General features: G+C 48.5%; 1 protein-coding gene across 4 annotated transcripts; it reads right to left on the bottom strand.

Annotated features, from left to right (window-relative positions):
* Nucleotides 1-6,507: 6,507 nt before the first annotated feature.
* On the bottom strand, nt 6,508-20,072 carry C7H19orf12 (chromosome 7 C19orf12 homolog). Of its 4 annotated transcripts, none has more exons than XM_021167167.2 (3): nt 19,775-20,072; nt 14,563-14,733; nt 6,508-8,438 (listed from the first exon to the last, which is right to left on the bottom strand). In XM_021167167.2, the coding sequence occupies exons 2-3, from the start codon at nt 14,720-14,722 to the stop codon at nt 8,173-8,175; spliced, it is 426 nt and encodes a 141-aa protein (XP_021022826.1). In that variant the 5' UTR covers nt 14,723-14,733; nt 19,775-20,072; the 3' UTR covers nt 6,508-8,172. The 4 variants fall into 4 exon arrangements, with proteins under 4 accessions (XP_021022826.1, XP_021022825.1, XP_021022829.1 ...); XM_021167166.2 differs by having other exon boundaries at nt 19,780-20,071; XM_021167170.2 differs by lacking the exon at nt 19,775-20,072 and adding an exon at nt 19,402-19,724.
* Nucleotides 20,073-20,626: the final 554 nt, after the last annotated feature.

Genomic DNA, 20,626 nt, shown 5'->3' with positions numbered 1-20,626 from the left:
AGGTGGTTGTGAGTAGCCATGTGGGGGCTAGGAAGGAACCCAGGTCACCTGGAAGAGCAGTCAGTATTCTTAACCACTGGGCTGTTTCTACAGCCCCCAACTACTGTACATTTTTCATCTAAGGATTTTATATTTTTACTTCTTGGTTTGTTTGACTTAATTTTTCCATGTCATTAGGTATGGGACTCAGCTTCATTGCTTTGCGCACACCCCGCAGTGAAATTTGCCAAACAGACTCTCATTCCCCCACTGAAACGTCCTAAGGTCTTTATTAGAACTGTTGGTTTTTTGTTTTTTTTTTTAATATGGAAGAAATGATACACATGTCCATATGGGGGATAGAGCCAGCAGAAAGGAAGAAAGAATGACAAAGAATGATTTGAAGAATGAAGGAGATGGCTGACGGGGAGTCCTCAGGTGGGAGAAGGGACTGAGTCTAATTCCCAGGGAAGGGGACTCTGTTCTTAGTGAGCTAGGTCAGGTGATGAGGGTGCAGATTAAGTAGTGGGCAATCACGTCTGATCCCTTCCCTCTCCTTGCTGAAGCAAGAAGCAGAGCGAGAAGACAGAAGGCAAAACAGGAGCCAGAGTTGAGAGAGGGTGGTTTAAGAATGGATGTTAGCCAGGCATGGTGGTGCACACCTTTAATCCCAGCACTCTAGGCTGAGGCAGGGGATTTCTGAGTTTGAAGCCAGCTTGGTCTACAGAGCAAGTTCCAAGACAGCCAGGGCTACACGGAGAAACCCTGTCTCAAACCAAACAAACAAACAACACCACAACAAAAACCAAGCAAAGCTAAGAATGTATTGCTAGAACCCAGCCTCTGCTCAGACCACAGTGTCTGCAGCAGCCCTCCTTCCCCATGTCCACAGGCTGACGAATGTCTGTGGGTCCCTGGCTGACAGACTCCCCAGGGCCAGGATCTCTCACCTGAGAAGTGAATTTCTATCAAAGCAACACATCGTGCTCTCCACCCCTTCCTTCCCTACCCACTGTCAGAACTGCAGAGCTTGCTCTGTGTAGTCTCTTACTTCGGAACCCTGTCCTCTGAGAGCCATTTCTCCCTCCTCTGCCACTGGGGCTCTGATCTCTTCAGAGACACACACCATATTGTCTGTCTCTGGTGCTAAGGTCTGAACTCTCTTCAGAGTCTCTGTTTCTTATGTTTTAAAATTTATGTTTAGTGTGTGTGTGTGTGTGTGTGTGTGTGTGTAAGTCAGAGGATAACTTGTGCGAGTCCATTCTCTCCTTCCACCATGTAGGTCCTAAGGATCAATCAAGCTCAGGCTGTCAGGTGGCAGTGCCTTTCCGGACTTTATTACCTCACCAGCCCTAGTTATGGTTTTGGAGATAGAAAACCAGGGACTCAGGTTGGCCTGAAATTCATAATCCTTTTGCCTTAGCCTCCTGAGTATGCTAGGATCACAGATTTGCATGAACACACTCGGCTCTTCTTTAATTAATTAACTAATTGATTAATTTAGCTAATGTGTGTATGTGTGGTGCTGTGTGTTCATGCACTCATATACCACAGTGTGAGGAGAGGTCAGAGGACAATAGGCAGAAATAAGTTCTTTCTTTCTACCCTGTGGCTTCCAGAGATCAAACACAGGTCATAGCCGCAAGCGCCTTTGCCCACTGAGACTCAACACTAACTACTCCATTTCTTTTCTCTCTTTCTTTTTTTTTTTTTTTTTTTTTGGTTTTTCGAGACAGGATTTCTCTGTGTAGCCCTGGCTGTCCTGGAACTCACTCTGTAGACCAGGCTGGCCTCGAACCCAGAAATCTGCCTGCTTCTGCCTCCCGAGTGCTGGGATTAAAGGTGTGCGCCACCACGCCCGGCTACTACTCTTTTTCAAAGAGTGCAATTATGCTGGGAATGGTATTCCACGCTGTTAGTCCCAGCATATCGGAGGCAGAGGAAGCGGTGCTGTTGAGAGTTCAAGGCCAGCTTGGATTACATAATGAGCTCCAAGCCAACCAGGGTTACCTAATGAGACCCTGTCTCAGTAAATCTGTCACAGGGCTGGAGAAATCACACTGAGATTAAAGAGCACTGACTGCAACTCCAGAAGACCCAGGTTCAATTCTTAGCACCCAAATGGCAGCTCAAACCATCTGTAACTCCAGCTCCATTTGACCCCCTCTCATCTGGCCTTCCTGAGGGCACCTGCACTTACGTGCACAGACATAAATAAATAAAAACTAAATAAAACTTTAAATATGTACATTGATGTTATATTGTATTATTACATTTGTTACAGGACCTTATCGTATATCCCTGGCTGGCCTGGAACTTGCTAATGTAGACCAGGCTGGCTTCAAATTCAGAGATCATTGCCACCACTCCCAAAAAACTAAATCTAATTTTTTTAAAGTAAAAATTAAGGCAGCTGGAGAGATGGCTCAGCAGTTGTTTTTTTTTTTTTTTTTTTTTTTACAAAGGATCTAGGTTCAATTTCTAGCACCCACATGGCGACTTATAACCGTGCATAACTCTAGTTCCAGAGTGCACAAGAATCAGACACACAATGTGAGCAAAATACTAATACATATTAAAAAAAAAAGTCTTAAAACCTTAATAAAAATTTAAAAAATCTAAAATAATAAAGTGAATGGCTATCACATCAACAACAGAAAAACACCCTTGGTGGAAAACCCTTCATCTGCCAAGACTGGGATAGCCAGAACTAACCCCAAGGCTGTGATTCAGCCAGGGCAGAACTCAGCCTTCTAAGCCACCATTATCTTAATGGCCTCTGAAGCCTTTCCCGGCTAATGAAGCCACTTATCTCCTCCCAACAAACTGTAGACACCAGACAGACCCAGAATGAGATGAATCCTGGTATTTCTTAATTACCATATGTTGATTGCTCAGAATGATGAAACATCCAGTTTTGTATGTTTAAAAAAAAAAAAAAAAAAAAAAAGGCTGCAGCAGGAGATCCAGTCTATGTTCTACTCATGGCGTATTAAAACTTCAGGAAGTGCTCAAGCCCTTTGCACCCTAGCTCATAAAACAAACCCCCGCTGTGGCGACATCCTGGGCTTTGCATGGTGATCAGTAGAGGGCGCTGCGGCCCGAGCTGCAGAGCAGAACAGCGAGTGCGCAGTTCGCCGCTAGATGGCACCTCATAATCGCCGCTGAATGGTCGCCTTCAGCCCTAGCCTCCTGCATCCTTCCTTGGCCATGGGGTCTTACTCCTACATCCTTGGCTATGGGACCTCTGCCCTGCATCTTTAGTCATAGTTCCTTCGCCCTGCAGCCCTCCCGCCCGCTTCCTTCCAGGCCCCGGCTGTATCTCCAAACACAGAGTCAAAGTCAAATCTGGCTGAAAATACACCATCTGCCTGTGGGGGGGAAAAAAATCTCGCTGGCGCTGTCACGTCAGCACCCGACGCAGGTTAATAACCGGCCTCGGAGCAGATGGCTGCTTTTTATAATTACCGGGTCCCAGTCTTAGCTTACTCCCCTCTGCTTCCTCCCCAGCGGGAGCAGGTGTGTGTCACACCACCGTGTGTGCCCTGTCACCTGCTGCTACCAGCTACTAGTGGAGACACAGCCCTGTAGGGAGTCCCTTCTCAGGGAGGCCTGGACCTAGATTAAACAGCAGAGTTTAATGGAGAGGACAGGAGACCAGCAAGCCAAAACTTGGAGGGTAAATTAATGAGAGATTTTGATTGAACAACACATACTTTTAAATGCAGCCATTTCGCTCTGGAGGTATCTGTCCAAAGACTATCACAATCCAAATTACGGAGATACACAAGCTTGTTCACTGCAGCGCTTGGATGACAGGAACTTGCCTATAAGACCACCCTTGCACAATCCCAAATGCTGTAGTATAAAGGATATTGTGTAACCATTGCCAGGGTTTCCAAGAAGTTTAAAATACTTTTTCTTTTTCTTTTTTTTTTAAGATTTATTTTATGTATATGTGTACACAGTAGCTGTTTCCAGACACACCAGCAGAGGGCATCAGATCCCTTTACAGATGGTTGTGAGCTACCATGTGGTTGCTGGAATTGACCACTGGGCTATATCTCTCCAGCCCCAAGGACTGAAGACACATGGTGGTTCACACCTGGCTGTAAATCCAGTTCCAGGGAATCTGACGCCCTCTTCCGGCCCATGTGGACATTAGGCACACCTGCAGTACACTGACATACATGTAAGCCTAACACCCATACACACACAAATACATACATACATTTTAAAAAGAAATAGGAAGTTGGTGGTGCATACTACAGAGGCAGACGGAGTACAGTTCTCTGGACTTTTCTAAGTTTCCAGCAAGAAAAATCAGTTAAAAATAAAAGGAGATGAATAGTTTCTAAGAATTGTTCTAAAATACAGAGTTGAAGGTGGGCATGCCTGTGATCTTAGAACATAGGTGGCCGAAGCAGAAGGATCATAGTTCGAGACAAGTCTTTAACTACACAGTGAAGCCCTATCTCAAAAATAACTCCAGTCTAAACAAAATCAAACCCGTTAAGCCAAGGCCAAACCCCCAGAGCTAACCCCAGGATGAAACCATCTACAGTGGCTGGTTCCAAGCGAATCCAGACTGCTTCCTCTTACAGGTCACATCCTGGCTCCCTTTAAGGTTCGTGCCAGGCCTAACAAAGGGAATCTATTACAACTCTTAACGTTTCTAAAGGCTTGGGTGTAAGCAACTGCAGAATTTGACATACAAAACGGGGCACATGCCTCTACTCACAGCACTTGGGAGGTTGAGGCAGGAGGATTGTTGACCTCCATAGCCTACACTGTACAATGATACAGTGAGGCCCCAACTCAAAATGACAAAACAAAACAAAAAAGAAACATTCCCTAACTTGAAACACTGAGCTAAAAAAATCTTACTTGGGATCTCATTGCCCCGGATCTGCCAACCAACGTCTTCACCTCTGTACGAAAGGTGGGCAACTTCAGAGCTATAGCAACTGGAGGTAGGGTCCTGATTTTAGACTTTTAGCTTAAGGGGCTGTGAGCAAGGGGTTGTGAGGGTCCCTTACTGTTTAGCCGGGAGAATGGGAACGGGATGTCAGGTTGAACCAGAAGAGCCAGTTTCCAAAGACAGCATCCGCTCACAGCCCTGTCCCACCACCTTCCACTGACATCATGAGTTCCAGGTCACATAGGCTACCCAGCAGAGAGGCTCACTGAGGCAGACTGTGAGACAAAGGCTCCACCCCTTCCAGCCTTATCCCCATGGGGTGAAGTCCACAGGAGGCTTCCTTTACACAGAGAGATCTGTACTGCAAAGCTGGCCCTTAGACCAGCACCTCCCTGGGACTGCAGAAAGTCTGGGCTGCCGCCATGCAGAGAGCCCTGGTCCCAGCACTGCCTACACGGGACTGGGGCTGGAGGGCTGGTGGAGGCTAAGCATGGCTTGCAGTAACATGGCTCACGCTGCCCGGAAATGGCCGTCACGAACTGGGCCAGGGAGCTTTTACCTGTCCTGTCAAGCCTCAGATGGAGCAATCTTCCTTTTAATGTTAAAGGCTTCCGAAGTGGTTTCCACAAAATACACAGAGAGTGACTTTTTCAGGGAAAAGTAATTTATTAGTAATTTGATGATAGTCAGGTAGTAGTTTTGAAAGGATATAGCATCGGAGAATACCTTGGGGTAGGACTATCTGAGGTTGGGATACCCTACTTCAGAGACGGCAAGCATTTGACTAAAACTATTTCACGTGAAAACATATCTTAAACCTGTTTGTGAAAACTGGGGGACCACACGGTGCTCAAGTGAGGCTCTGGGTTCTAGGGACGCCAGGCCAAACTCCAACTTCCATGGCTAGCAGCTCAGTGGCTTCAAAAAGCTTAAAATTGGATTCTAGGTCTCTTCTGTCTCATGTTTCCTTCCTGGAGGAATTCCACAGGAAGTGATTTCAAAACAATGACTTCCAAAAATACCTACTGAAGTCTGACATAAAGGTATTATCTCTGTAATTCCCAACACTTGGCAGTGATGGAGGCTGGAGAATCAAGAGTTCAAGGTCATCTTTGGCTACATAGAGTTGGGGGCTAGCCTGGGCTACATGAGATCCTGTCTCAAAACAAAACAAAACACAAACAAAAAAACTAAACAAAGAAAAAAAACAATAAGAACTTAAAGACTTCTAACAACAACAACAAAACATATTTGTCTTGGCTTGGAAATACCTGCCTATAGTCTCCGAGTTCAAGGGGCTGAGGCAGGAAGAAAGACCATGAGTTTGAGGCCAACCAGAATCACATGAAGAAGCCCAGGTTTAAAAACCCAAACCTAGAGGAGGGAGATTGCTTAGCCATTGATGCCCTAACGGAGGGCCTGGGTTCAGTTCCTAGCACCCACATGGTGGCTCACAATTGTCAGTAACATCGTTTCCAGGAGGTCCAGTGCCTCCTATGGCCTCTGTGGGAACCAGACACATACATCATACTTATATAAATACAGACAAAACATGTAAAATAAATAAGTAACGATATAAATTAACAAACAGAAAGATATGAAATACATAGCTTTAAAAATATATATTTATTGAGTGTCTACCCCCCCACACACACCCCGCAAAGCCATGGTGCCAGGCAGGAGCAAGCTGGAGGCAGGAGAAGTGACCGAGACACATAGCTCCTGCCCTCCATGAGTGAGCACCTCCAAGGAGGGATAAGGAGGAAGTATCAAATGCTTAATCAAATGGATACGATGTTAGATGGTACTGCTTGAGCTCCAGCACCGGGACCAACCAACCAGACCAAAGCTGAGTCACTCACGGGCTGAGACCAGGCTCGGCGGGAATCAGCAGCTCCCCAGATTACTCAGAGAACTTGCCTAGGATCGACCCAGAGAGGAGGACTAGGAGCCGCACTCAGGGGTGGCACTTAGCCTATGCAAGGCCCTGGCTTCCATCCACAACACAAGGAAAACAAACAAGCTAATGTCAGATTTGAGCCTCTGTCACTTAGGGAAATGGAGGCGAGGCTAGCCCAATCCATAAACAGCCAGTGTCCCGGGAGGTTAATCTAGTTTTCTTGCTGTTTCCACTTTCCCTTGCTCGCCCTTGTCCACCCTCTCTCTCCATCTCACCAGAGCACTTGCTGCCTTTGATTCTGTGACTGCAAATAAAAGCCGACTAAGAAGATGTGTGTGTCCCCACCCATCTCCTGGCTTCCGAAATTTCCTGTTGGCCTTGAATTCCTGGGCCCGTGGATTTCAATTATCTGAGACCGTGGGTATGGGTCTGCGCCACAGCACCTAGCTATGTTAGAATCTCTGAACTCGAGTCATTGGTAATTTTGTCTTTTCACACAAATGAATTGTAATTTGCAGCCAGCAGACAGGAGAGCACGGGAGGGCTTAGGAAAAGTAGAGTGGACAACAGTCTTTGAGGTAAAGCTAGGTATGGTGGCATAAGCCTACAGTCCCAGCTATGTAGCTTGAGCCCAGGACTTCAAGGCTAGCCCAAGGAAACATAGTAAGAAGAAAAAGAAAACGGAGCTAAATGAATTTAGGCTCCGAAAGTGTAGAGAACAAAAAGAGTCCAGAATCGACATGGAAAGTAAAAGATAGTGAAGTGCCATGATTTTTCTTAAGGAGGCAGAAGAAGCTCCTACAAGCTAAACTAAAGTTACTCAAGAGCGTCTAGGGCATAGCCTGTAGCAGAGCATAGAGCCTGCCTGGCATCTGTGGCTTCACTCAAAGGAGGGACAGTTGTCGCCATGAGACCACTGGGAAATCCTGGGCCAAGGAAGGGAAACACTCAGCAGGTTAGCACAATCCTGACAAGAGCTGGCTCTGAACCCCAAGACCCCAGAGCCTAAGGGGATTCCATCCTGTGACAGGTACCTGTAGGTACACTTCACAGAAAGAGAAGCATCTGCTATGGTCGGCCAGCCAACAACATGAGAATCTTTTAGACCCACATGGTCATCGGAAGGACTCCAAGCTGTTCGTGAATGCCCACAGAGGCACACCTGTACCTTTCCATAGCACACACAGCCCAAGAGGCATGGCAGATGCCTCTCCAGCAGGACGGTCCAACAGAATGCACTAGCATGGCGGCTTACAATCAATGCTGGTAATAGACAAGTTTCCCAGAAGTCAGGCTTCCCCCATTCCCTGGTCACCTTCAATGAGCCATAGAATCATCTAAAATGAGAGCCCCACTCCCCAGGGGGCGGGGCCTAGTCATCATAGCGGATCTCAGCCTGCAGCTCCTTGGTGACATAGGTCGTTAGCATGGCCAAGAGCTTCTGCTGCATGGCCTGGTTGCTCATGACCAGAGCAGTCAGCTGCACAGCGTCCGTCCAGTCCAAGTTCCTGATGATGGCCGTGGCTTCGTTAACAAGTTTCTGCTGTTCAGCAGGGGGCAGCTCCATTAAGATCTGAGGAACGGGCTTGAACTGTCCACTCGTCATCCAGGCACCTAACAGGCCCCCAACGGTCCCCCCTGGAAAACAAGGAAGGGCTCAATTAGTCAGCCTCATTCCCCAACAATGGCCTTTGTTTCTTGCCGAGAGTCATGACAAGTGGGGACATTCACCAGCAGGTCACAGCACGCCCAGCTTCTGCCAGGCACTCCGCAGGGCAAAGGTTGATGTGGTCTCTAGTCCATTTGGTCCACATAATTGATACTCAAATTGGTTTCTCCCAGTGCCCCTCACTTACACCCTCCCTACCTCAGAACTGTGCCAACTATGATCCCCTTCATGGCTGAGGAACACCCCCCACTCCCCGCCCCCCCCACCCCCCACGTGGCTCCCAGAGCAATTTGTCTCCATAAAGGAGAAGCAGAGAGGTACGTGCATCTTCTGGGGAAACCCATTTGCCTGGAAAGGCTGGGAGCCTGAACCGTTTCCACAGTGTACCAGTCTTAGGGGGTTCTGTTGCTGTAATAAAACACCACGACAATAAACAACTTGGGGTGGAAAGGGTTAATTTCATCTTACACCTCAGATCACACTCCATAGCTGAGGGAAGTCTGGGTAGGAGCCTGGAGGCAGGAGCTGATGCAGAGGCCACAGAGGAGCACTGTTCACTGGCTTGCTCAGCCTGCTTTCTTTTAGCACCCAGACCCGCCAGCTTAGGAATGGCACCCCCAACGATGGGCCAAGCTCTTCCACATCAATCATCAATCAAGAAAATGTACCACAGGCTTGCCCACAGTCAGTCTAGCGGGAGGCATTTTCTCAGTTGAGAGGCATTTTCTCAGTTGAGATTCCCTCTTCCAAAATAACTCAAGCTTGTGTCAAATCGATATAAATTCAGAGGTGTTAGGAACCGTGCCCTTGAGATTAGGGAATTCCTAGAGAACTCACATGGGGAATGACTCTGGCAGCAAGGCAAGTTGTTCTCTTGGAGATTCTGTCATCCCAATCCTCCAAGCAAACCTAACAGAATTTACTAGTTCTCTTTCCAGGGGAGGGCTTGGTTTTACTTTCTCTTACTTTTTTTTTTTTTTTTTTTTTTGGATTATAGAGCCAGGGGCAGTCCAGAACTCTTGATCCCCCTGCCTCAGCATCTCAGCTGAGTATCATAAGTGTGTGCGAGCCACCTTGCCCAGTCAGAAAACACTATTTTTAGATTTCTGCTTTCACTGTTTTTCCAGGTCCTTGGTATTGTGGGAGAAGGGTGGGAGAGCGGCTCAGGGGCCAGCCAAGCTCTCTTAATAGACATGCATCCTGTCTGTCTATCTGCCTGCCTGCCTGCCTGTCTGTCTGTCTGTCTGTCTGTCTTCCTTTCCTTATTTACATCCCAAGCACCCTCCTGGTTCCCCTCACAGAGTCCCTCCCTCCTAGAAACATTGTTTTTAATTTTTAATTTTTTGGGTTTTTTGTTGTTTGCTTTTCAAGACAGGGTTTCTCTGTGTGCCAGACAACCGCTGTCACTGGGCACATTAGATCTGTATCTTCAAAGCCTCCCATGAACTGTACATATCAGCAATCAGACAGTCACAGATGCAGCCTGGATAGACTCAGTTGTTCCCAAGGGACAGAATATGGGGTAAGAAACCAAAATCGTTAGAGTAGAAAAATTCATCACACATGACCTTGACTATGTTACCAAGGTCAGCCTCACTGGAGATGCCACAGGATGCCGTGTATCCCTGGACTGATCAGAAGATGCTTCACCTCAGGGGCGTTCCCTCCCAAGGCTCAGGAGAAGCTCCTCATACAACTGAGAAGTCTATAAAACACCTGCCAGCACCCCCTCTCCCCCAATATCAAGGTCAGGAAAACCAGGAAGGGCTAAGAAACTCTCACGGGCCAGAAGAGACTACCGAAAACAAGGTTATAAAAGCAAAGTGTTGGGCTGGAGAGATGGCTCAGCAGGTAAGAGCACTGACTGCATGCTCTTCAGGAGGTCCTGAGTTCAATTCCCAACAACCCCATGGTGGCTCACAACCATCTGTAATAGGATCTGATGCCCTCTTCTGGTGTGTCTGAAGACGGCTGCAATGTACTCATGTGGTTGCCCACACCTTTAATCCCAGCATTTGGAGGCATTTGGAAGCAGAGACAGGCAGATCTCTGAGTTCCAGGACAGCCAGTGCTAGACAGAGAAACCCTGTCTCAAAAAAAAAAAAAAACAAAAAAACAAAAACAAAAAAAACACACACAAAAACCAAACCAAAAAAACAAAGGTGTCAGCTGAGCATAGGGGCCCACACCCTTAATCCCAGTACTTGGGAGGCAGAGGCAAGGGGATCTCTAAGTCCAAAGCCAGCCTAGTCTACATAAAAAATAAATAAATAAATAAAAATTAAAAAGTGGCAACTGGAAGAAAAACAAGGCCACTGAGCACTGACTGGTCAGTCACACAGAGATCTCACTGGATTGCATGAGTGCTGGCGGCTCAGTCCCCACCAGAAAACACATTCCCACTAAAACTAAACCTGGCTGAGGGAAACACAGGAATTTTCTGCACAATATTTGCAACTACATATTGCTACTCCAAAATGAAATGTTTGTGTTTTTTTTTCCTTCAAGAAAAGGCCTTTTAAAAAAAATTGCCAGGCGTGGTGGCGCACGCCTTTAATCCCAGCACTCGGGAGGCAGAGGCAGGCAAATTTCTGAGTTCGAGGCCAGCCTGGTCTACAAAGTGAGTTCCAGGACAGCCAGGGCTATGCAGAGAAACCCTGTCTCAAAAAAAAAAAAAAAAATTCAAGTAACTGCAAACAGAAACGCAGATGAGGATTCGGAGGCTGGCACCAATACCGGCTACCCCTACCCTACAGAACAAGGGGAAAAGGTTTTCCTACACACTTTCCCCATTAAAGTGGGCACCCCTCCTCACTATGCTATAGCATCCAAGGGCATGCTCCCTGGTGTGAGGTCAGCCCCCCTTCCCCTAAAGTGTTGTTGGGGAGGACAGTGCAGACAAAACGGGGTGGGGGTGGGGGTGACCATTTGGTGCTGGTAGTAGCAACAATAGTGGTGTCTAAGATTGAATATCGACCAAAAATCAACACGATTGTCCAGTGGTTCTCTGTGAACAGAGGAAAAGATGGAACCAGAACCCTGAGGGTGTGCGGCAGGGAGAGCAAAAGGAGAGCAATGCTTAGCTCCTTAGCGCCTCCTGGAGGAAGGGAATGGCCTAGAGTGGAAGTCGGGAGGCAAGTTAGCATCCTGTCTGCCTTAGGTGGAAGCCAGAGAAAGAGAATAGAATCTCACTCAGGAGATAGGTGGTTGCGTCACTGCATCAGGCTCCAGGTGACAACAAGGTGGGCGGGGTCAGCATCTTTCCTATTTACTGTAGTCCAAGAGGCTTAGCCAGTCTAGTGCAGGAACTGGGTAAGGTGGGGCAGAATAACTGAGAAGCCCATCTGACAGTTTGGGGGGCGGAGGGTGAAGGACAAGCTGGGATCTAAGCATCCACTGCACTGACCACATCTTCTGCTGCCAGGTCAGCCTATGGCGCTTGTCAGAATTTCTGAGACGGGGCCCCTTAGGGCCAAACAATGCTCCCAGGACCCTCTAAGGGGAAGCCAGGAACAGCAGAGCAGAAGGGACCAGCAAAACAGGGCACGCAGAGAGCAGTGTGTCTAAGGGAGGTGCGCAGCAGGACAGGCTGTGGCTAAATGGGAAGTTAGCCTTGGCAGGAGAGGGCAGGTGTGTGTTGGAGTGGAGGACGCAGTGGGCAGGGGGTGACTGAGCGGGATTCTGCTCCCCTGGTGTTTCAGAGCCAGCAGCTGGGATGGCAGTGTGCTGTGGGAGATCGGGAGAGCCCTGGGAGCACAGCTTCCGGTCCCAAGGGAAAGCCGCTCCTCGATGGTCCAGGAACAGATAGCACTGCGCATGATCACTGCTTCTTTGCGGACTCCCTGGAGATGCCCTCCTCTTCTCTTCTTTTAATACTGGGACACCATGATTGTAATTCCAGCACTCTGGCGGCTGAGGCATGAGGATCTCAGATTTGTCTTCCTAACACGAGTGAACCTCTTGATCTGACCATACTGCAAGCATCTGTACCACCTCATTAAGGAACATCAATCTGGGATACATAGTTTCAGACTAGTCTGACATTCATAGAGATCATAGCTCAAAAAAGGTAGGTGGGACCGGAGAGTAGGCTCAGTGGTTAAGAGCAGGGCCCTGGCTGCTCTTGCTGAGGGCTACTGTTTGATTCCTAGCACCCACAGGGTGGCTCACAACCATCCTTAACTCCAGTTCCAAACAACCTAACGCCCTCTTCTGGCCTCTGTGAGTATTGCATGCATATAGTTCATGGACACGCAGGTAAAACACCCATGCGTATAAAATAAAAATACTCACTTTATAAATGTTTCATTAAGTAAACAGACCACCCAGCTTATGTCAGGGAGAACCCACTTGTAGGCTGGACTCAGGAGACAGAGACTGACACCCAAGCAGTGTGGCTCTGGAAGCAGACAGCTCCCTACAAACGCGCAGCTAGATTTGGTCTCTAAGAGAAAGAGGCATCCCAGGAAGGGATGTTCATACAAGTCTGACTGCACTATTCCTCCTGATACCAGTGAACCTCTTGACCTGACTGTACGGCAAGCATCTGTACTACCTCCATACGGAACATCAATATTTGATTTACAAGAGTACTTAATGCAGTGGGGATATCAGGACGTCGATGCACAAGTTGCTACTAGACCTTTGGAGAAAGGAGAAGCTATGTGTCTTTTAAAGAAAATGAAGCACCCACCATGACCAGGGGCCAGAGGCAGCAAGTCCAGACAGACTCTGCTCTTGCTCAACCTGAATAAAATATGGGCTGCCACAACAGAGACAGAACAGGACATAGCCATATGATACAACAGCCCCAGCCAAGCGTCCCCAGGACACTTAGGTAGGAGTGGAAGGTGAGGGCAACTCTAGGGAAACAAGATGTGGGCTGTCTTCTCCTGTCGTAGGAAGAAGTTGATGTCTGAGCTCCTGAATTCACAGAATTTGAAAACACAAAAGGAGAAGGTCTGGGCCATCTGTGAGTGTTCTTCCGTTTCTATGAAATGTAGCTTTCGTTTAATGCAACCTTCTCAGATGTCAACACTGCCACTGAAGGGAAGAACAGACTAAGCAGGAAGGGGTGTCGGCAACCTGGGAAACCGAAACCAACCTCAGCACAAAAGAGCCCCCCTCTGCCCAGCCTGCTAGGATATGGGGACTGGAAACCACAGCAGTCAGTGAAGAACTGCCCAGCTGCACGTGGCAGGTGCCCAGCCTATGTGGGGATGCTAACCACACTGTGCTGAACAGTCCATCAGAGGACAAAGCAAGCACACTGAGCCAAGAGAAGCGGGAAGCAGCAGTCCGTGGCCTCTGCTTCAGTGCTTGCCTCTAGGCTCCTGCCCTGAGTTCCTGCCCTGACTCTCCTTCATGCTGAAATAAACCCTTCTGACCCCAAGCTGCCTTTGGTCATGGTGTTCTCTCACAGCAGGAAAAGGCACATAAAGACACAGCCACACTCAAGGAAGGAAGTTGGCGGGCTTAGCTTCTTCTCCGGGTCCCTTCTCAGGACCCAGACACCCAGTACTTTTAGACTCAAGGATATATATATATATATATATATATATATATATATATATATATAGTCCATCAGAGGATCTGATTCTTGGTGGCCAAGAATCAGAGGATCTATATATATCCATCAGAGGATATATATATATATATATATATATATATATAGAGAGAGAGAGAGAGAGAGAGAGAGAGAGAGAGAGAGAGAGAGAGAAAGGGCAGAGGAATTCCAGGAAAGGGTTTCTGGCATTGGAGGAAAGGTGCCTGCAGGCTCTGAGAGATACAAACACCAGGGCCAAGAGAATTCTGCATTACACAAAAGCTCAGAAGCTGTGGTTCTGACGGGGCATACCATACAAACAGGACCGGGCAGGCCATGTGACAGGCACCATTTGTACTTATCAGGTCATTCTCCCATGTGTTCCCAAAACCCCAACCATGCTGGAGGCCTGAAACACACTTTGTAGCTCAGGCTATCCTTGAACTTCCCATGTTCCTGTATCCCAAGTGCAAGGATGACAGGCCTGACCCTTGAGCTTTTATGATAGCCCCAAGGCTGGCTGTACCTGTAAAATCACTCTCACTCACCAACAGCTATTCCTGGTGGGCCACCAAGCAAGCCACCGACGAAGGCTATTGTCCCCGCAACCATGGCACCCCTTCCAGAGTGCTTGACGGCCGCCTTCATTTTCCTCTCCTGGGAAATGGAGCACAGAAGCTTCATGACGTCATCTACCATGATGGGCATCTCAGCAGACCCTAGGAGATGATTCAGAGAGATAGGTGGGCTTTGGTGTTTGCTCGTTTTGTGTACTTAAAAAAAAAAAGTAGACACGTGTCCTGCTGCATATGTGTCTGTGCCCTCAGAAGGCAGAGACCCCCTGGACTAGAGTTACAGACCATTGTGAGATACCATGTGGGTGCTGGGAATTGAACCTAGGTCCTCTGGAACGATAGCCAGTTTTCTTAACTTCAGAGTCATCTCTAGAGTGCATGTTTGCCTTTGTTTTTTGAGATAAAGTCTTGCTACATATTCCAGACCAGTCTGGACTCATAATCATTTTCTCTCAGGTTTTTGAGTGCTGGGGTAATAGGAGAGATACTACCACTATACCTTACAGATGAAAGGAAGATTTTTAATACACTTATGAGTATTTTAACCCAATGTAACACTTTACAGCATTTTAGAAGGAGCTCCCATCTTCTGGGAAGAATTGCTTGGCCATGTGCATGCCAGAGAGGCACACAGCCCTCTGTGCTTCTCTGAAGCCAAAAGCCTGGGCATGAGCTAACAAGCTACAGAAAGAAGCAGCCGAGTGGATGAAAGGTCTTTTCTGCCTTCTGATTAACTTCAGACTTCTGACAAATGAGGAAGCAGCCTCAGCCACAGGCTTCACTAGCTCCTACCAAGCTAACCTGACCTCTCACACAAACACACTTCCAAAGTGGCTCACGAAACCTTCAATGTATAAAGGCTGTCGGGAACAGGAAAAGCCAAATCCAGATGGCCTCTTGATGTGGCATGGTATCTGAGCCAAGCCAGAAATTGGGGAAAGGACAAGATTCTGAGGCCACACTGGCACTGGCCTGCTGAGTAACCAACCTGAAGCCAAGAGTCAGATATTTAGCTTTAATATGGAGTGAAAATGGGGCTGAAAGTACAATTCTATATGGGAGAGCATATGTCTGGCATGAACGATACTTTTAAAAGAAAAGAAAAGAAAAAAAGATGAAGAGAGACCATTTATCGGCTGGGCCCTTGTAAAGGATGAGCAAGAAGGATGCAGAGTGATCGACTCTGCACTGCGGACCCTGTTGGGACATTACAGGCAGAGACAAGAGCTAGGTATGGTACCACAAGGCAATACTCAGTACTTGGGAAGCTAGAGCAGGATTATGAGCCCGTGGCAAGCCTGGATTAGATAGCTAGGCTCTCTACCAAGATAAAAAGAATGATGATTACTTAGTTAATTAGTAATAAAGAAAACCAGGAACAGTATGAACTACCGCGATGAAACAATCACAGAACAAAATAACTGAAAGATCTCCAGAGGCTGGCTGCTTGGCATGGTGGCTCATAGGCGCAATTTTGGCACTTGGGAAGTAGAAGAAAGGTCAGATGAGTCTGAGGCCAGCCTGGGCTACACAGTGAGATCCGGCTTGCCTGCCCTACAGAGCAAGAGACCCTGTCTCAAAACAAGAGCCAGCCGGGGGCTTGCAGGATACAGGAAACCATGGGCTTGCAAGATACAGGAAATCACAGGCAGCCCTGAAGAACAGTGAGCCTACGAGCAGTTTGCTAGGATCAGGACGCATTGCCTTGCTGGCTGGGAAGTGAGGGACAGAGGCATTGCCATAGGTGAGGTGGACTGTGCCCCGCAGAGGGAGTGGTAGGTAAGGAGAGACCACACACTGAGAGGCCACCTCATAAGGCTGGTAAGAAAAAGCAGCAGACGTGATACTTCCAAGAGGTGTTTCCTGCTCCCAGGAGGCTGAGGCCTTAGTCAGCTGAGGGAACTTCCTGGGGGAGTCCCAGGCTACCATCAACAGGCTGACATTCTCCTGGGCTTTGCTTGGTTTTTCTTGATACCCAAGAACTCTGCAGAATCCAAATCTCCTCGTGTAAAATTGTCCCTGAGACCCTGGGAGTTCTGGGCCCTCATAAGGAACCCATGGAGCCACCATACTGTCACAAGGCTATTTTTAAGAACTTCAGGGGCACTGGAGAGATGGCTGAGTGGTTAAGAGCATTGACTGCTCTTCCAGAGGTCCTGAGTTCAATTCCCAGCAACCACATGGTGGCTCACAACCATCCACCTGTAATGGGATCTGATGCCCTCTTCTAGTGTGTCTGAAGACAGCAACAGTGTCATATACATAAATAAATCTTTAAAAAAAAAACTTCTGGACATTGTATGTTGTGCTCTAGTCCTGGAAATGTCCAATTTTGTCACCCCCACCCCCTTCTGAGACTTCGTTACTTACTATGTAACCCAGGCTAACCTGGAACTCATGGACCTTCTGTATGGGGTTCCTAACTCCCGGTACTGTAGGTTTGCACCATCATCTCTGACTTCCTTATCCATGTTGACAAACTTTAGATGAATACCTTCCTTTCAAAAGACTAATACCCCACCCCCAATCTGTAAAGTAGCTAAGCACTTCCTAGTTTAGCTTTGGTGCACAGCCAGCTTTTGGGTTTTGTTGTTGTTGTTGTTGTTGTTGTTGTTCAGGTACAGCCCAGGTCTCAGAGGGCTGCAGGACACCACCCATACTCGGAAGCACAAGGCCTGTGCCATTCTGGTTCTGAGGTTCGGCCAGCTTCAGCACCAGCACACAGGCACCAGTCCAAATCACAGAATAAGCATCTGCACTCTCACAAAGGTGGTTTCCTAACAAGACAAGGCATGTGAAGGAGTTAGGACAGAGATGCACACAGCAGCCCCCTCACCCATAAGGAACACACAGGGAGACTCCAGCAGATGCTTGAAAGCACGATCAGTCAGTCCAGCCAGCCTTTTTGCTCTGGTTTCTTGGCACTGTAACACCTAAGCTTTGGGATCATTGTTAATAAAACGGGTTTACTTGAGCTCATCATGCTACTCAGAATGAAATTTCTAACCATATAGAACAGCCCATGACTTAAAACTTGCATAGTATTTCAAACTCATGAACTGTTCATTTCTGAATTTTTTTTTTTTCACTTACTATTTGGCTGTGAGTAGCCGAAACTACAGAATGTTAAAAGTGTGGACAGGGTGGGGGGAGGGAGCTGGGAATGGAGTACTGGACTCACCCATTTTACCCCTGATTACCTACTCAAAGGATTATCTACCTCCAGATTTGCTCTGAATAACATTAAGTCAAAACCCATGGAGCATAAAAGGTACCAACATGCACATGCCATTCTCAATCTCTACCACGCCCAGACAAGCCTTTGCCAGAAGACAAGCCAGGCTCCTTAGCAGGTGCCAGGGGGCAGGAGAGCTGGGCAAGAAAGGTTCTGCCCCAGCTGGGCTTCTGCAGTCTCCAAGGCAAGGCAAGGCAAGGCTGGCCTAGGTTTCCTGAAGATTAATTCCAGAAGTTATGGCAGCAACAGGCTTTTGTTGTGAAAGAAAGGTTTGGAACCTGGAGTCTGTGAAAGCTTTCACTTTCTGAATTCTTCAGGCTCAAGAGACTGAAAGGTAACACGCCCCATTCTCCTCTTTCCTGGGGGCCACCTCTGTCTGTCTGTGAGGAAGAGATGGGGGGCGCAGAAGACAAGACCTTCCCACAGGAGCAGAACGATTTCAATAGTGCTGTCCTCAAAACAGGTCCTGTTCACCGGAAGTCCATCTGCCAGCCATAGGGAAGACAAAAGCTAACTGGGAGCCCTGATGTCCTATAGTCACCCAGACTGGAGGGAAGATGACAGCAGGGCTCCCATACACAGAGGAGGTGAAAACTCAAACCTTTGGACAGCAGCCTGACCTGAGTCCAATCAAGTTGTGAGGGACAGAGGAGGAGGCCTCAGAGTAACAGGGGGCTCCATGTTCTTTATAGCAATCTTAGATGAAGCTGGGATTCAAATCCCCAGAGTAGAAGGAGGAAATGTGTCGGGGGCAGGGGGTGGGTGAGGGGAGGCAGCAGGGAGAAACAAACAGAAACTGAGTAGAAAACAGGTCTTTGGCCAAATAGCAATATTTGCTCCCCTGTCTGGAATTCCCCAGCTGCACTCTGTCCTCTGTGAAGTTCATCACCCGTTCTTCCAGCCTACTAAGTTGTTTACTTACTTGATTGTTGTTATTTAAAAATAAGAAGATATCGAGGGTGTGCTGGCTCCCTCCCATAACCCCAGCATGGGGGAGGCTACGGTAGGACTCCAAGATCAAAACCAGTGAAGGTTACATAGTGAGACCCAGTCTCAAAATAACAGCAATAATAAAATCTTAGATCTTCCTAATTTCTCTTGAAAGATCAGAAGTGGTCAGTGGTAGGTTCACTACATAGCTCGCAGACTTAACTGACACCCATCACTCAGCAGCACCGTGCCCTCTGCACCTGGCCATGCATGCACCTTATCTACTTAGTCATAGAAGAACGTTTTACAACAACAGCTCCAATTAATCTGGCCCTTTGATCCCCTGACATTCATTCCTGGCCATCCCTAAGCTAGAGCCCAGATTTCCTCCCTCTCTGAGCCAAGCGCAGCAGTCCGCTAGGCAGAAGGCATTAGCTGTGGGAGACACCGCACCCGCGCACGCGCACTCCCAAGCATCCAGGCTGCGACTGGAAGCGCACGGAGCTGCTGACTACTCCAACCTCGGCGCTGCAGCTTAGGCCTTCAGTGTCTCAGGTCCTTTGCATTGAGATGAACAGCTCCAGCACTGGGCCTGACACCGTGGGGTCCCCGACCGGCTTCGCAGACCCCGGCTTCCCCGCGCGCACCTTTACCGAGCTGGAGTCTGGGATCGCCAAGGCACTGAGGCCCGCTCTGCTCTGCCAGCTCCAGAGAGGCATTCACAGGCCACCGCCACCCTGGCTCCGCCCTCCCACCTTCCGGCTCTGCCGGCCTTCCGGGTCGCGGAGCTCTGGGTCCCCACGGGTCTGGGTCCTCAAGTTGGGACAGGCCTGGGGAAAGATCTTGATGGCGGGGCGAGGCGTCCCTTCTGTGCCCCAGCGTCTGATTGACTGACACCAAGACCCAGGCTAGGAAACTCTGTGCCTGCGGAAATGGGGAGCTTCTGGGAGGGGACTCTGTGTCGCGAGGACCCGCTGCCCCCACCTCCTCTCCGCCTGGCCACCCCACTCAGTGCCCAACCTCACGTTTAGGATCTGGGACGGTTCCTGGAAAGTTCTCCTCGATCGCCCTTTGCGCTGGGTCTGTGACTTGCCGGACCCTTTACCCCACCAGGGTCCTGGACCTGGGAGATGATACAGGGGCTGGGCTGTCAGGAGCGACTGCTGGTTAATTAACGCTGGGGCCTGCGTGGGCGTGCAGGGGCTAGTATAGCTTTCAGGCCTCCTAGGACCAGAACAGAGCCCACTCCACTTGCAGGGCAAAGGGAGCCACTCGGAAAGAGCAAAGAGTAGCAGAAAAATCCAAAGAGGCCAAGGGAGCAGTCCCCGCCCCCTGGTCCCAAGGACTCTAGGGCTGGCCTGAAAATATGCCAAATCTGGTATCTCTCCCAATACTGAACTTTAACCCTGAGCAAAGTCTTGCTGAGTTGTCAGTGACAAACTAGATTCAGAGGGACTGGCCTAGCCAATGCCACCCAAATAGAGAGTGTGGCGAGCGAACTCCAGTCTAGGTCCAAGTGGCCCCTAGCTCGATCTGCCAGGTGTGGGTGGAGAGCTGATCTCCTATGCAGAGCCATATTATTTCTTCTTTTCTGTCTTCTTAGAAGGCCTTGATACCCTTTTAACATCAAGATTCTCCTGGCTGGAGTGGAAAATTCTGTGCGTTTTCGAGTAGTAGCTTTTGCCCGAGTTTGGGTGACTTTCAAGAGCCAAAGTTAACTGAGGCTAAGAATAGATTAGCTCCTTGCTCTCTGTGGGGCTATGAGGTGAGGCGCTTCAATGTTTCCCGCGGGCAGCGCCCTCTGGTGACAAAGTCGAGAACCAGACTCGCTTGTATGTAGAGATGATGGGAGCAAGAAAGTTCCGTGGAGAA

Source organism: Mus caroli, chromosome 7, assembly GCF_900094665.2.
Source record: "Mus caroli chromosome 7, CAROLI_EIJ_v1.1, whole genome shotgun sequence".
In the NCBI taxonomy this organism is placed as follows: domain Eukaryota; kingdom Metazoa; phylum Chordata; class Mammalia; order Rodentia; family Muridae; genus Mus; species Mus caroli.
Note: the sequence above shows the minus strand (reverse complement) of the source record. Positions and strands in the feature narration are given on the sequence as shown.